The 14,906-nt window shown below is 60.0% G+C and overlaps 2 protein-coding genes across 5 annotated transcripts; one reads left to right on the top strand and one right to left on the bottom strand.

Moving 5' to 3' along the window:
* The first annotated feature begins 5 nt into the window (after positions 1–5).
* On the top strand, positions 6–7,118 carry MUS81 (MUS81 structure-specific endonuclease subunit). Of its 3 annotated transcripts, none has more exons than XM_053202904.1 (16): positions 6–461; positions 550–679; positions 920–1,005; positions 1,558–1,656; positions 1,779–1,847; positions 2,011–2,096; positions 2,606–2,746; positions 2,925–3,020; positions 3,110–3,231; positions 3,328–3,425; positions 3,994–4,110; positions 4,211–4,306; positions 4,470–4,598; positions 4,674–4,777; positions 5,345–5,428; positions 5,521–7,118. In XM_053202904.1, exons 1-16 carry the CDS (start codon positions 327–329, stop codon positions 5,585–5,587), a joined length of 1,659 nt encoding a protein of 552 aa, XP_053058879.1. In that variant the 5' UTR covers positions 6–326; the 3' UTR covers positions 5,588–7,118. The 3 variants fall into 3 exon arrangements, 2 of the variants coding, with proteins under 2 accessions (XP_053058879.1, XP_026901376.1); XR_008290252.1 differs by having other exon boundaries at positions 50–461; positions 5,299–5,428; XM_027045575.2 differs by lacking the exon at positions 5,345–5,428 and having other exon boundaries at positions 51–461.
* On the bottom strand, positions 6,374–14,227 carry EFEMP2 (EGF containing fibulin extracellular matrix protein 2). Of its 2 annotated transcripts, XM_027045577.2 has the most exons (11): positions 13,335–13,507; positions 12,893–13,010; positions 12,614–12,662; positions 11,771–11,977; positions 11,059–11,181; positions 10,465–10,581; positions 10,206–10,325; positions 8,681–8,800; positions 8,467–8,593; positions 7,797–7,992; positions 6,374–6,677 (listed from the first exon to the last, which is right to left on the bottom strand). In XM_027045577.2, exons 2-11 carry the CDS (start codon positions 13,001–13,003, stop codon positions 6,516–6,518), a joined length of 1,332 nt encoding a protein of 443 aa, XP_026901378.1. In that variant the 5' UTR covers positions 13,004–13,010; positions 13,335–13,507; the 3' UTR covers positions 6,374–6,515. The 2 variants fall into 2 exon arrangements, with proteins under 2 accessions (XP_026901378.1, XP_053058880.1); XM_053202905.1 differs by lacking the exon at positions 12,893–13,010 and having other exon boundaries at positions 13,335–14,227.
* Positions 14,228–14,906: the final 679 nt, after the last annotated feature.

The following is a 14,906-nucleotide window of genomic DNA, read 5'->3' as shown; positions in this document are numbered from 1 at the left end:
GGACCCCACTCTTGAATCTGGGATGGAGGAAAGGGCGGGTCAAGGCTCCGAGGGTCTGGGTGGGGCCCGTTCCGAAGGCTGGTTTGGGCCGGGAGGGGCGAGGGGGTGAAAGGGTATAGAGAAAGCTCTCAGCACCAACCACTTGGAGTACTGCAGGGGCGGGGAGGGCAGCGGGAGGCTCGTCTAGTTAGTGCCCCGCTTGGGACCACGTGATTGGAGAGGTTCCGCCCTAACCCTTTCGAGTCAGGTGTTCGAATCCCGTCTCCAGAACTGGCGGCGTCCCATTCCCATCGGCGCGAGGTGCCAGAGGACCCGCCCTGGGGCTCATGGCAGCGCCGGTCCGCATGGGCCGGAAACGCCCGCTGCCGGTTTGCCCCAACCCGCTCTTCATACGCTGGCTAACCGAATGGCGGGACGAGGCAGCCAGTAGGGGGCGCCGAACGCAATTCGTGTTTCAGAAGGTGGGTCCCGGCTTAATGGGGACAGGTGCGGGCGGAACCAGACCACCAGGCCCGCCCTGACCTAGTACCGTACCCCTACCGCCGCCAGGCGCTGCGCTCCCTCCGGCGGTACCCACTGCCTCTGCGCAGCGGCAAGGAAGCAAAAATCTTACAACACTTCGGAGACAGGCTCTGCCGTATGCTGGATCAGCGGCTGCAGCAGCACAGAGCATCAGGCGGTGAGCGCTGGGGTCAGGAGTCGGTGGTCCCCGAGTCTCCCCCCGGGAGCAGTCTCCATAATCATCTGGTATGCCTTAGCTTCAGGCACCTCACTCATGTCCAAGTTGCTGTTTAACCTCAGGCTAGTGGCTGGCTTACACACGGAGCCTCACCTGTCTCACCTACCACGTGAGCTGGCAGCGTCTCAGACCTTCCCACCTGTCGGATTCCGTGGGGTTGACTGTCTTCTGCTCCTGCAGGTGACCATGCTCCAAGTTCACCATCTGGAGAGAAGAGTCCAGCCCCAGAAGGGCCACCTGCCAGAGCCCAGGACTCTTCCGTGCCAGTGAGGAGTGGGCAAGGGTAGTGAAAAGGAAAATGGGAACAGCAGGACTAAGATTTTGTGGCTTGGGGGACTTATCGGGCCTGGGTACAGATCTCCCACCAGTGACACCTGGCCTTGGGCAAATGATTTATCCTCATACTTCGTTTTCTCCTCTGTGGATGGAGATCCAGAATGATAACAGAGTCAGTTGAGGAGTTCCACGATCAGGCTATTTAGGGGGCCAAGCCCAGTAAGTCGTAGGCATTGCTATTGTTGGCTTTTTCTTACTACTTCTGTTGTGCAATGGATGGTAGAACTGAGGCTGGGTCAGGCCAGTTCCACCCCTGACCCCCCTCCTGCTCCCATCCCCCACTCCAACCATCCACCGTTTCGCTGCAGCTTTTACAGGCCGGTCCATCATCTGAGCCATTTTATAGATAGGGAAACAGAGGCAGCTTGCGTGACTTGTCTGGAGCCAGGCGCTGAGCTAGAACCTGAACCCCAGCCCTGTCGGGGATTCAGTCTCTGATGGCTGATTGGTTTTCCTCTTCAAAGCCGCTGTGTATCTTTCAGGTTTCAGCCCAGCCCAAAGCAGGAGGCCGTGGCAGCTACCGGCCCACTCGGCACTCGGGAGCCCGGGCAGTCCTGCTTCTGCTCTACAGGGAACACCTGGTGAGCGCTTGGTAGTCCCAGGAGTCAGGGGAAGTCAGGCAGTGGGGCGTGAGGCTCCTGGAAGTGACAGGACTGGCCCCAGTGCTGAACCCGCCTCGGTTACATTTCTGCCTTGGTTCCAGAATCCTAGTGGTCATGGCTTCCTGACCAAGGAGGAGCTTCTGCGGAGGTGTGCCCAGAAAACTCCCAGGGTGAGCACTGAGATGGGAAAAGGGTGGAGCCGAGTGGCTCTTGATGAGACCCCGAGTCCACCAGAGACTTTTCTTCTTGGGAGCAAGCAGTGGTTTGGGGCCCAGGGAGCTGGACATGTGGTAGTACCGGGAGCTTTCTAAGGGTCTCCTCCCCTGTGGACAGGCGGCCCCTGGGAGTGCTCGACCCTGGCCAGCCCTCCGCTCCCTCCTCCACAGGAACCTGGTTCTCAGGACACACCAGCCAGCCAGGTAGGGTCAACTACAGGAGGTGCGGGGGGGAGATGTGGCATGATGTTCCAAGTGGGGCTCTACAGTCACCCAGCTAATCTCAGGCCTCGTGCTGTTGAGATAGGTGGGGGAGGGAAGACTGTACTCCCAGGAGCCCCCACTGTTGGAGTACCAGCAGGATCCGAGAGGAGAGGGTGCCACAGGTTACTGTAAGAGCAGCCAGGCTTTGCTGGAGGACACGGCATTTGACGCGTTTCAGAACGTAGTGGGGAGAGACGCAGAAAAGGCGCTCCGGAGAGAGGGAAAGTCTGTCTGAGATGTGCTTGTTGCAGACTGAGAAATATCCCTGGGCAGGTCCACAGGATGCTGATCTGGGGAGCAAGAACACAGCAAGGGGGCGTGGAAGCCACTGGACTTGTTTGTGCAGGGTCACCGAGGCTGGCGTGGCCAGCCTCGCTGGGGGCCGGTGGGAGAGCCTGCCAGGTGTGAGTGAAAAAGGGAGGTCTGTGTTCCTCTCCTCCATCTCCCAGGTACTCATTGACCCCTGAGGGTCTGGAGCTGGCCCAGAAGCTGGCTGAGTCAGAGGGCCTGAGCTCACTGAATGTGGGCCTCGGACCAGAGGAGCCCCCTGGGGCGGAGCCAGAAGAGCCAGGAGCAGCCTCCGCTGAGCTGTGAGGAGGAGCGGGGAGGGGGACAACAGGGGAGAAAAAGGGGTCCCAGAAATGAGGCCAACCCTGTCTCCGTCAGCTATAGCTGAGCTGCCCCACCCACTGTGGGTTGTTGGGGGGAACCTGCCTGGCACTGGTGTTCTGGCCTCAGACACACCAACACCCCCTCCCCGCCTCGTAGTGGCGCCAGCGAAGGGAGTGCCCAGCAGCTGTCACTGGAGCTCAGGCCTGGAGAGTACAGGGTGCTGTTGTGTGTGGACATCGGTGAAGCCAAGGGGTGAGTGGGGTGGGGGAAGCGAGGGGGAGGATGCTGGGAGGCGGCACAATCAGGCGTCCTGATCTAGGCCTCTTGTCTCGCAACCCCAGGGCCAGGCACAGGCAAGAGCTGCTCCTCGAGCTACAGCGGCTGCGTGTCACCCACACGGTGCGCAAGCTGCATGTTGGGGACTTCGTGTGGGTGGCGCAGGAGACCGAGCCCGGAGACCCAGGTAAGGGGCATGGACGGAAGGGCAGGTAGCAGAGGCCGGGCCCGGTTGGGGGGTGGGAAACGCAAGCCAATAGAACCCTTCTTGGCTTCCTGGCAGCGAGACCTGGGGAGCTTGTCCTGGACCACATCGTGGAGCGCAAGCGGCTGGACGACCTGAACAGCAGCATCATGGATGGCCGCTTCCACGAGCAGAAGGTTCCTGTATTGGCCTCACTGTGCTCCCAGTTCCGTGTCTGCTCTAGGGCTCCTCCTCAGCCCAGAGGAGCCCGGGGCACTTCCGGGTGGCCTCAAAGCAGAGTTCCCATTAGAGGTGCACCCAAGCAGCCCCAAGATCCGACCCGTGGAGCCCCTGCAGGCACGCGGGAGGGGCTCAGGGTGACTGGACCGGACTGAGGAGCGTATTCAAGTACTCTCAGGCGGTCGGCCCCTGCAGTCCGGGATAAATAGGACCCAAAGCTCCAGGAGCGGGACGGAAGCAGCTCAGTCTCGGTGCTGGCTGCTGGGCTAACTGCATAGTCAGGCCATGTGTAGGCCAACAGAGGTTTGAAGAATGGGCACCATTCAGAGATGGTGGAAGGGGTGTCCGTGCAACGAGAACAGTGCGAGCAAAGGTGGAGGCCGCTCTAAGAAAGGCAGAGACGCTAGGGAGGGTGAGGAGGTGGGTTGGTGGGCCCAGGGTCCCGTGACGATTTTGAGCGTGACAGATAGACAGCTGGCAGGTGGGCATCCGGGCCTGACCCTGCCCGTCTGTCTGCCTCCTCAGTTCCGGCTGAAGCGCTGTGGCCTGGGGCACCGGATATACCTGGTGGAGGAGCACTGCTCGGCGAACAACCTCAGCCTTCCAGAGAGCACGCTGCTGCAGGCTGTCACCAACACTCAGGTGAGCCGAGGGGGCAGGGCCAGGCTGGCAGGGACCCCGTGGTCCACAGCTCCCGCCAGGATCCCCTCCTTCTCTTGGGTGGGCTCCTCCTCTTCCCCAGGTCATTGACGGCTTCTTTGTGAAGCGTACAGCGGACATTAAGGAGTCGGCTGCCTACCTGGCCCTCATGACGCGGGGCTTACAGAGACTCTACCAGGTGAGCGGGTGTATTTGTCCTTGAGCCCTGGGCTTCCCCCAAGGAAGGTGAGGGAGCAAAGCCTGTTTCTCTGGCTGGCTCACAGAGGCCTAGGATCGGGCAAGGACTGGCTGGGGGCTGTCCCCTAGAGCTCTGTCCTGGCCTCAGTTCCCTCTTCCCTCAGGGCCATACCCTACGCAGTCGCCCCTGGGGAACCTCTGGGGACCCTGAATCGAGGCCTGGGCCCTCTCCAGATCCTCTCTGCTCACTCCTCACCTTCAGTGACTTCAACGCGGGAGCCATCAAGAACAAGGTAGTGCCTCTACCCAGCGCCTCCTTAGGTGGCCCAGCCCCAGACCACTCCTGATACAGTCCTCCCCCGTCCCAGGCCCAGTCAGTGCGCGAGGTGTTCGCCCGACAGCTGATGCAGGTGCGCGGTGTGAGTGGGGAGAAGGCAGCAGCCATAGTGGACCGGTACAGCACCCCTGCCAGGTAGGCCTGCAGCAGAGCCCCTTAGGGGTCCTCTGCCTCTGCCCTACCTGCGTGGAATTCAGCTCAACCAGTGCTTTGCGGAGGGGTCTGGCTCTTCGAGGGCTGGACAGACCCGGCTGAGTTCACGGAGAGGAGTTAGTGGACGTCAGATGGTAAGGAAAACAGAGCCAGCTAGGACCAGACAGTATCTCAGCCACTAAGAGGGAGGGAGGAGGGAGGGAAGGGAGGGAGACATTCTGCCTGGTGCAGCAGAGAAGGCTTCTGGAGGAGGGGTTGGGCCATGAAGACTGGGCCAAGAATGGCCATACTTGGAGAACATTTGCAGCAGCACGAAGGGAGTGTGAGCTGGATAGAACAGGGCCTTGAATGCCAGGCTCAGGAAGTGTAGCCGTGGTCCTGACCCCTCTACCCCATGCTGACTTCTTCTGCCTGTCCCCCGTGATGCTGACCTCACCACTCAAAGTGGGCCAGGTGTCCGCTGTTATCAAGCTTTAGAAACTCAAACACCACCCCCCACCCAGCCTACTGGCCGCCTATGACGCCTGTGCCCACCCCCCCCCCCCCCAGCCTACTGGCCGCCTATGATGCCTGTGCCACCCCCAAGGAACAGGAGTTGCTGCTGAGCACCATCAAGTGCGGCCAACTGCAGAGGTGACGGCAAGGAAAAGGATCCAGAGGGAGTGGCTGGGGCTGGGTTGCTCCGGCCCGGGGCCTGAGCCTCACCTGCCTCTCTCTTTGTGCAGGAATCTGGGACCCGCTCTGAGCAGGACCTTGTCCCAGCTCTACTGCAGCCACGGCCCCCTGACCTGAGCCATGCCACGAGGCCAACTCCAGCCCCCACCTTCACAGGCTAGCCAGCCTTTTAATCGGAATCTTTTGGGCTACGATAAAAGTATAACTATTTGCAGCCTTATGTATTATGAAGGTGGTGCCAGGCTCCAGGGGCCTTGTGAAATATCCAGGCAGGAACTGGGGAGACCAGCAGGTCCAGTGATTTTTAAACCGAGCTCCTCAGGACCCTAGGGCTCCCTGGTGGAGCACTGAGACCACCCGGGAGATGGAGTAAGCAAGGCATTGCAGCTTGGAATCTAGTCCTAGGTCATCAGACTTCCCTGATCAAATAAAATTTCCTTTGATGAGAGGTTCTGTAGCTTGGAAAAAAAAATTTGGAAAGCACTCATAGTCTAATTGCCTCATTTTATGGATTGGAAGACAGAGGCCCGGGAAGCCACGAGGGTCGAGCCAAGTTGACAGTTTGAGGCCAAGCTGGGATTGAAACCCAAGGCTTCCATCGTCTACAGTGGGGTTTCCCAGGCCCCCTGCAGACCAGTCAAACCCCAATTTCTGGGCTGGGTCCTGGAGTCTGTAGCCTTATTACCTCCTACCTTCTCAGAGCGATTCTAATGTGCGTGGTACCTAGACCAATCCTGGCTTGGGGCTGCAGTTCCCAGTTCTTATCCATGGGGCCCCCTCAGCCTGAACAGAGACTCCCCCCCCCCCCCCCCCCGTGGGTGGTGGACCCTCCTCCCACAGCCTGGTCCCTTCCCCGGTCTGGGGTTCACTACAGTGTGACCCACCCCCCTCAGCCACCAGGACTCCTTCTTTCTCCCTTTATTGCCTTTCTCTTTCTACTCTTCACAACAGCATCTTCCCTTTTAGCCGAACACAGTCATCCCTGAGCCCCCGGCTCTTCGGCTACAGGAAACCTCTCCCTCCCTGAGGGCTCCCCACCCACACCTCAGAAAGTGTAGGCCCCCACGAAGACGGTGAGTCTCAGTACAGAGCTGGCCCGGTAGCTCATGAGGGAGTTCATGGTGACCATCTCGAGGTCCAGCACGTACTCCCGGGGGCCTGTCACAGGCCGGGCGAGGACCAGCATGGCGCTGACATTGTTGATTTGCTGCAGGGCACAGTGGGTGGGGGGACATGCAGATTGTGTCAACCTACGTGCCAAGATCCTGCCCTGGCATCCCCTCCCTGTCCCTTTTCCTGCACCCACAACCAGTTTGCTTTGAAGTAGAAAGCCCTAGCCAGGCTGGGACTCCAGGCCCTCATCTGGCTCTGTGACACCATTGACATCTCCTCTCTCGTGCCCCCAGGCTCCTGCCCTCAGAGATCTCCCGCTGGTGGGGCGCCTGGGTGGCTCGGTGGTTTAAGCGTCTGACTCTTGGGTTTGGCTCAAGTTGTGAACTCACAGTTCGTGGGTTCGAGCCCTGCATTGGGCTTCACGAAGACAGCGCGGGGCCTGCTTGGGATTCTCTCTCTTTCCCTCTCTCTCTCTCTCTCTCTGCCTTTCCCCTGCTCATGCCGTCTCCCTCAAAATAAATAAACTTAAAAAAGAGAGAGAGAGCGATCCACCACTGGTATTCTTCCCACCTTTTCCATCTAGTTCTTTTGTCTAACCGGGGTCAACTGATGATTCAAGGCAAGGGTGGGAGACTCTTGGGAGTGGTGGGGCCTTTGGTGACCTGGAGGAGGCCGACTTCCCTTCAGAGCATTCAGTTTCGGAAAGAGAAAACAACTGATATCCGATAACCCCTTGGACCTCTCTTGTTGTCAGTGCCACCTGGACCCCTCCCTCCTAACGGTTCCACAGGCAGAGAGCTGGACTCTTGTACCGCAGGCCCCTGCACCAACCCCCACTGCCTCTCTCTCCAAGGCCCAGCTTCATCGGTTTGCCTTCCTCAGACTCCGCTGCATCTGTCACCTGGGCTGGCCTCTCATGCCAGTGCCTTGTTCTAAAGGTGAAGAAATTTGAGGCCAGATATGGAAGCCGGTGCAGGGACTCAAACCCCAGCGTCCGAAGGCCCCGTTAGAACTGTATTTAACAACCTGCAGTTTGTGCCAAGGGAATTTAGAATACCCCTACCTTTCTAGAAATTGCACCTCCCAGGGGGCGGGGCTTTGAAAGAAGAGGCGGGACATGGTGATAAAGCCGAGTCTCCCACTTAGAGTTTCCTGGAATTCAATTTTGGATTATGCATATCAGTTGAAGGGTGGAGTTAGGGGAAAGCCTTACCCTAATGTAGAAGTCCCCCTGCGAGTTTCCCGCACGGATCTGAAAGGCATTGTAGGCGCCAGGGTAGACAGAGGTCGCTTGGATCTGGAACACATCGGCGGGCACGCTCCGCTCCGAGGTGATGCTCATGTAGCGGTGTACGATGGACGAGGGCTGCTCCCGGCACAGGGGGTTGGAGGCCGGACAGAGGCAGCGACTAGAGACCCGGAGATGAGGACATGAATGAGGTCCTAGCCCATACCCCAGGTTTGGCCCCACCCCTAGAAATAGGGATCCCCAGGGGCGCCTGGGTGGCTCAGCCGGTTAAGTGTCTGACTTCAGCTCAGGTCATGATCTCACGGTTTGTGAGTTCGAGCCCCGCGTCGGGCTCTGTGCCGACAGCTCAGAGCCTGGAGCCTGCTTCAGATTCTGTGTCTCCCTCTCTCTCTGCCCCTCCCCACTCATGCTCTCGCGCGCTCTCTCTGTCTCAAAAGTAGATATTAAAAAAAATAATAATAAAGAAACAGGGATCCCCAAAGGATCCTCCCACTCCTGCTAGAACAGTATGCATGATTTAGCCATGACGGACTACAACTCCCATCGGCCCTCGAGGCACCAGCCAGGCAGAATAGCAGAGGCCTCTGAGAGTTGCAGTTTCTGGGGTAGGGGGGAGCTGTGCGAGTGGACTCACTTGTCCGACACCTGGACGTAGGGCTCCACGCAGCGGTTGGTGTCCACGCAGCGGTAGCCCCCATGGAAGTTGACACAGGTTTGGGCCTCAGAGCACTGGTGTGTGCCCGACTCGCACTCATCAATGTCTGTGTCAGGGGAAAGGGGCTGGAACCCAGACGTCAGGCCACCAGCCCCCGATACCACCCTGCCCGCCCCACCGGGGCAACCCGTACCTTGGCAGAGACGCGTGGCCAGAAGCTGGTAGCCCTGCGGGCAATGACAGGAGAAACGGCCGGGTTCGTTGACACAGCGGTACTGGCAGAGGTAACTGGAGTAGCTGCACTCATCGATATCTGAGGGAGAGTGGGGAGGAGGGCTCTGGGCCAAGGGCAATCCTCTCGATCCGGTCCCATGAACGGTGACAGAGAGAGCCCCGGCCCGATGTCAGGCTCAGTGTGGAAAGACAGAGGGGGATGAGACCAGCCTGGCAAAGCTCAGTAAGGGGACAGAGGATTCAAAGAAACATCTGCCCAGACCGCCCAGCCCACAGGCTTCTCTGCCCCGGCACTGCAAGGCGATACTACACGAGAGCACTGGGAATCTATAGGTTTGGCAACTCGCCCAATTCCTGCAACCCACAGTCAGCCTAAGCACACAGTCCCGTCCTGCCAACTGCGAGCTGCACAGGCAGGAGCCAGGTTTTCTGCTCTGGCTCTCCTCATGATGCCCAGCACCGAGCCAGGTATCAGTGGGGCCTTACACAGCGGCAAAGCGGAACATAAACAGGGTACATGGCCAGCTGACATGGAGTGAGAAGTCCGGAGCGGAACCCTGGTGCCATCTTGCCCTAACTGTATGACCCTGGGCAAGTCACGTAACCTCTCTTTGTTTGAAGGATGTTATGCTCACTTTTTTTTTTTTTTTTTTTTTTTAACAATCCTCCCACTAAAGCTCAGGGGAGATATTACCATGCTCGTTTTCCAGAGGAAGGAAACATTCATACTTACATCAAAGGGTTGTTGGCAGGATTAAATGTGGCCAAGTATGTACAGGAAATGCACTGCACAGGCAAGGTTCTCAATAAATGGTAGTTCGCCTTAAAACGTTGTGGCCTGGGGGGCTCAGTGAGTTAAGTATCCGCCTCTTGGTTTCGGCTCAGGTCATGATCTCACGGTTCGTGGGATCGAGCCCCGTGTCGGACTCTGGACTGCCAGTTCAGAGCCTGCTTGGGATTCTCTGTCTCTCCCTCTCTCTCCGCCCCTCCCCCAACTCGTTCTGTCTCTGTCTCTCTCAAAATGAATAAATACACTTAAAAAACAAAACAAAACCACATTGTGGCTTGGAACTTGATGAAGCCTGTCTTGTCATCTCCCCACATAATCCTCAAGACAACCCCATTTTACAGAAGTAATGGGCTCACAAGAGTGGCTTGCCCTAGTCCAGGATTCGAATGCAGGGCAACCTGACCCGCAAAGAGGGGAGGACCCACGTCCTTTGTGGGTCTCCCCGCCGAGTTGAGCTTCCGTGCTTCCTGCTGCTCCCCTCTGGGCCTTCCCGCCCCAGCTGGGAGTCCTGGTGGGCGGGTCTGCAGTTGCCCTACAATCAGCCCCAGGGTGGAATACACAGGAGGTCCACAAGAGCAGAACGGATGTGACCCAGAGGCGTCCAAAGGACCACCGACCGTGTGGCAGAAAACACGGCATGGCACAGGACCCGGGACAGCAACAGAGGCACACGCGGTAGATGCGGAGCTCTCACCATTGCAGGAAAAACCATCCCGATGCAGCTCGTAGCCCTGGTGGCAGCGACACAGGAAGGTCCCATAGGAATTGAAGCAGCGCTGCTCACACGGAGCCCCCATGTCGCATTCGTTCACATCTGGAAGTGCAGGGCAAAATGGGAGGGGTGAAAGCCAGGAAGCAGCCCGCTTTACCTAGGCCGCTCAGAAAGAGAGCTCCTCTGCCCCGTACCACCCTGCCCAGGATTCAGGAGCTGGCTCGGCCCGGCCCAGCCTCACCTACACAGGAGCGGTTGTTGGGCCCCAGCTGGAATCCCGGCTCACACTGGCAGCGAAAGGAGCCGGGCAGGTTGACACAGCGGTGCTGGCAATAGCGGTAACGGCACTCATCGATATCTGCGGTGGAGGAAGAGGAAAGAGCGCAGAGGGCACAAGTCACGCGGGCCTCGAGGACTCACCACTGATAGTCTTTTTTTTTTTTTTTTTTGAGAGAGAGAGTGCGCAAGTTAGGGAAGGACAGAGAGAGGGGGGCAGATGAACCCAAGTGGGCTCCGTGCTGACAGCCTGATGCGGGGCTTGATCTCCCAAACCGTGAGACCGTGACCTGAGCCAGAGTTGGATGCTTAACCGACTGAGCCACCGAGGCACCCCCTCACCGCCCACAGTGTTGCCTGGGGCCGGGGTGGGGGGGCTGGGTTGGGCCAGGTCAGCCAGGACTCAGACATATACCCTCACGGTCCTGTGACCGGCGACAGGAAGGCAGAGGTGGCGGGGGACTGGGGCAAAGCCTGACGGTGGGCCAGAACAGGTGCAAGGTGAGAGCCAGGTCAAGGGCACAAGGCAGAGACTAGAGGGTCTATTCCCTGGACTCACCTACACATTCGGGCCCAATCTTTCGGTAGCCATCAGGGCAGGTGCACTGGTAGGAGCCAGGTAGGTTATGGCACTCCTGGCTGGGGCGGCAGTCATGCAGGGCCTGGGCACACTCGTCCACGTCTGCAGGAGACACCACTCAGCCCCCACTTGGGAGCCCATGCACCACCCAACATGACAGATACCTCAACACGGGAAGACACAGGTCAGGTACCACTCACGGGGTGTGTGAGTAACACCAGAACTCTCAAAAAAGGAGCTCACGGATTCGACTCAACAGTCCGTCAGCCTGGGAGCCAACAGGAAGGGCACCCCTCACCTGTGACATTCCCACGCCAGAGGGGCATTAGGAAGTAAGGCCCTGCCCATACTCCCAGGAACACTGATTCCAGGGCCTTCCTCCAAAGCCCGTGGCACCCAGAAGCGGGGTCCAGATCAGGAAGAGGGTAGAAAACAGAAGCTGAGAAGCAGAGCTCTTGCAGTGTCTGTCCAGCAATCGGGGAGGGGGCTCCAGATGCTGTTTGGAGCAGTGGGACAGGAGCAGGGGCCACGTGTGGCAGGCCCCACACAAAGCGAGGATCTGGATGGCATCCCAGTAGCCCTGAAGAGGCTTTCGAGCAAGGGAGAAACTGAGGTCTGAGTTTTTAAGATGCAGTGACAGATGCTTGGTAGGAGGACTGGAAGTCCCCGCGTCAGGGTGACCCTCACTCACCCACACAGCGCGCTTGCTCATCAGGTTCATAGCCTGGTAGGCAGGGGTTGGGATGTTCAGCAGGGGGCACTGGTGGTGGTGGTCCCTCGCCGTGAAGGTCATTGATGACAGCGGCTGAGCGGGGCAGGCACAGGTAGCCCCCATAGTGGTTGATGCATTTCATCTCCCCCTTGCAGGCCTCGGGGATGGTCAGGCACTCGTTGACATCTGTAGAGGGGGGCCTGCTGGGCACAGCCAGTCTCCTGGGCTGGCCGTGGGGTGGGTGGCAGGCAGGAGCCCAGCTTGGCCTTCTATAAGCTGTGTGACCCAGGCAAGGCCTTCCCTCTCTATTCAACAAGCTAAAGGTGCTTGCCCAGGACCCTTCCCCAAGCCTGCCAGGGCTGATGGTGGGGCGGGGTGGCTGTTCCCATAGTCCCCCCCACCCCCATTCTCTTCCCCCAAGAGGGTCTCTATCCCTCCCCAAAGCCCTGGCCCTGGCTCAGCCCAAGAGTGATATGCAGGCCTCCTCACCCACCCCACAGACACTGCCCTCCCAGGACGTGATGGGACAAAGCTACATAGAAGAGTGATTAGAGGTTCCAGGACCCAACTCCTCTGGGCAGTGCCCTGTTTGTTCTCCTGCCTACTGAGGGGTGGGGGCAGGGTGTCCTGAGTTTCTCTGAGAGGGAGGGGCCTGCATGGCTTCTCCACCCCTAACTGAGCTGGCCCCCAGGGAATCAGAGCTGGCCTCCACCAAGCCAAGCTGGGCAGAGGACAGGTCATCGGGCTCCCAGTGCTACTCTCGGAGCTGAGGCCACAATCCCCTTCCCAGTTCCTGGGGGTGGGTCCCCCAGGCGCACTCACCCCGGCAGTGCTGGCTGTCGGGGTCCCACTCATAGCCATCTGTGCATTCCTACAAAGGGACCAGAGATGGCCAGTAGTCCTTCCCAGTCCCCTTCAAATGACCAGGCCAAGATCAGGGCCTGAGCCTGGCCACCCTCCCAGCCTGCTCCAAACAATGGCCCCCCAGCCGCTTCACCAACCAGGGGAGGGGAGAATCGTCCCCAGCAGCAGCCACCCCAGGATCCTGGTCTCTGTGTCCCTACCCAGCCCATCCCAGGCCAGTGGCCCCACAGTCCCCACCGTGTAGCTGTCCGGCTCCTCCGAATCCTGGGGAGATGCTGCCCCCAAAAGCAACAGCAGCAGCGCCCAGAGCAGTAGAGAGCCGGGGAGGCAGGAGGCGAAGGGGAGCATCCTGAGGCTGGGAGGTGGTGGGCGAGGGGGTGGGGTGTGAGGTGCTTAGGGAACTTCTGCCACGCACCCCCCATTCCCTGTACCGGGACTCCGAGCCCTGGCCCGAGCCGCCTCCCGCTCGGGACTGTGCTTGCGGCCCCGGAGCTTCCCAGGGCCGCGGGCCCACTCCTCCCGCAGGCCGGGGTTCGGGGCCCACCCGCCCCGGGGCCACCCCGCCCCCGCCCGGTCCCCCTGTGGCGCGGGCCGAGGAGCGCGGGCCTCTCGGCTCTGCGCTGACGCCGACTCGGCCGAGACTCCGGCTCGCGCCCTCCCCCCACGGACGGCCACTCACTTGAGCCCGCGACGCCCCCGCGGCCCGGGTCTCCGGAGGCTCGGCTGGTTCGGGCAGTGCCTGCGGGCAGACGGACGGGCGGACGCCGCAGCTCCCTGGACGCGCGGCCCCAGGAAGCGCCCCCCGCCCGCCCGCCCGCCGCGGCGCGGCCCACCCCGGCGCCTCCGCCCGCCCCTCGGCGGATTCCTGAGCCCGCGCCAGGGGGAGGGACCCCGACCCCCCGCTTCTCCGCCCCCGGCCAGCCGCAGGCCCCCACCCGGTCCCCCGCGGCGCTGCCCGGAGCCGCCTCCCGGCACAGGGCCAGGGTCCCCCTAGCGCCCGATCCTGGGGGCATGGCCTTGATGCCAGGCCCCCAGACTCAACCAGGGGAACCCCCAGGCCCTCACTTTGCGCACCCCAGAATGTCATCCTGTGCACCTGGACGCTAATCTGGGCTCCTAGAATTCCATCCTGTGCACCCACATCTAAATGCCGGGGCCTCCACACTCTGCGCCTCCCAGAAAGTCATCCTGGGCACCTGGACCCCACCTAATCCCGGGGCTTCCGGACCCTCCCTCTACGCCCTCCAGAATTTTATTCCGTGTACCCGGACAGTCACTCTGTAAACACCAAAATTTCATTCAGGGTCCCCAGACCCTCGCCTGAGGACGTTCCCAGGCCCAGAACTGTTCATGTCTGTCCCTTCTCGCCTCCATCTCTAGGGCTGTCAGCCAGGTGGTCCCTTCACTCCAGGACCGCCTCCTCCGAACAATCCATCTGGGAAACTACGACAGTTTGGAAGCGGGGGCGGCAGTTCCCTTTTGGCCCAGAATGAATGGAAGCCCCTGAGAAGGCGGGCAGGGCTGAACCTGGGCGCACAGGACGCCAGGGTCCGGACCCAGTGCCTTACCGGCCCTCCTCCCACCCAAACCCGTCCCCCGCCCTCCCCCGCCACCTCGGGGTTCGGCCTTCTCTCCCGAGCAGGGCGCGCCTTTCGGGGAGGAGTTTAGGCGGAGTTGGCTCCCAGGAAGGGGCGGGGCCTCGTCCTGCCCACGTCTCAGGGCGGGGCCAGACGGGAAAGGGCAGCGAGTGCAGGGATCTCCCGCGTGGGGCCGAAGACGTGCGGGAACTGTTGAGCCCTCCCTTCCCTTTCCCACCCTTGTTTATCCTCGCGACCGCCCCCAGTGCGGCCCCGCCCAGGGAGAGGGTGTGCCGACGGGGGCACGTGGGTACCGATATCAGCCCTTGGGGTTCATTGAAGAGTGTACCCTCCACCCCCCAGACCCTTCCCAGCCACAGGGGCGAGGACGCTAACAACAATAGCTCTTTGAAAGCAAAAAGATAGACAATAACAAGTGTTGGCGAGGAAACGAAGGAATTGGAACCCTCATACACTGTGGTCCTCTTTGAAAAAGTTTGGAAGGACCTCAGAGTGTTACCACATGACCCGGAACTTTCACGCCCATGTATATACCCAAGGGAATTGGAAACCTGTGTCCATAGGAAAGGATCTATACACAACACTCATAGCAACGCCATTCATAAAACCAAAATGTAGAAACAATCTAATGCCCATTAACTGATGAATGGATA

This window comes from Acinonyx jubatus, chromosome D1 (genome assembly GCF_027475565.1).
Source record: "Acinonyx jubatus isolate Ajub_Pintada_27869175 chromosome D1, VMU_Ajub_asm_v1.0, whole genome shotgun sequence".
NCBI lineage: Eukaryota > Metazoa > Chordata > Mammalia > Carnivora > Felidae > Acinonyx > Acinonyx jubatus.
Note: the sequence above shows the minus strand (reverse complement) of the source record. Positions and strands in the feature narration are given on the sequence as shown.

What these genes read in the sequence shown, in the direction of transcription:
- MUS81 (XM_053202904.1), top strand. Translation starts at nt 327, where the DNA reads ATGGCAGCGCCGGTCCGCATGGGCCGGAAACGCCCGCTGCCGGTTTGC. An exon ending in CCCAGGACTCTTCCGTGCCA is followed by an intron (nt 1,006 to 1,557) that starts GTGAGGAGTGGG and finishes TGTATCTTTCAG; the next exon opens with GTTTCAGCCCAGCCCAAAGC. An exon ending in GGAGCAGCCTCCGCTGAGCT is followed by an intron (nt 2,747 to 2,924) that starts GTGAGGAGGAGC and finishes CCCGCCTCGTAG; the next exon opens with TGGCGCCAGCGAAGGGAGTG.
- EFEMP2 (XM_053202905.1), bottom strand. Translation starts at nt 13,742, where the DNA reads ATGACATTCTGGGGTGCGCAAAGTGAGGGCCTGGGGGTTCCCCTGGTT. An exon ending in CGGGGGCGTCGCGGGCTCAA is followed by an intron (nt 12,663 to 13,334) that starts GTGAGTGGCCGT and finishes GTCCCTTTGTAG; the next exon opens with GAATGCACAGATGGCTATGA. An exon ending in GGCCACGCGTCTCTGCCAAG is followed by an intron (nt 8,594 to 8,680) that starts GTACGGGTTGCC and finishes CCCCTGACACAG; the next exon opens with ACATTGATGAGTGCGAGTCG.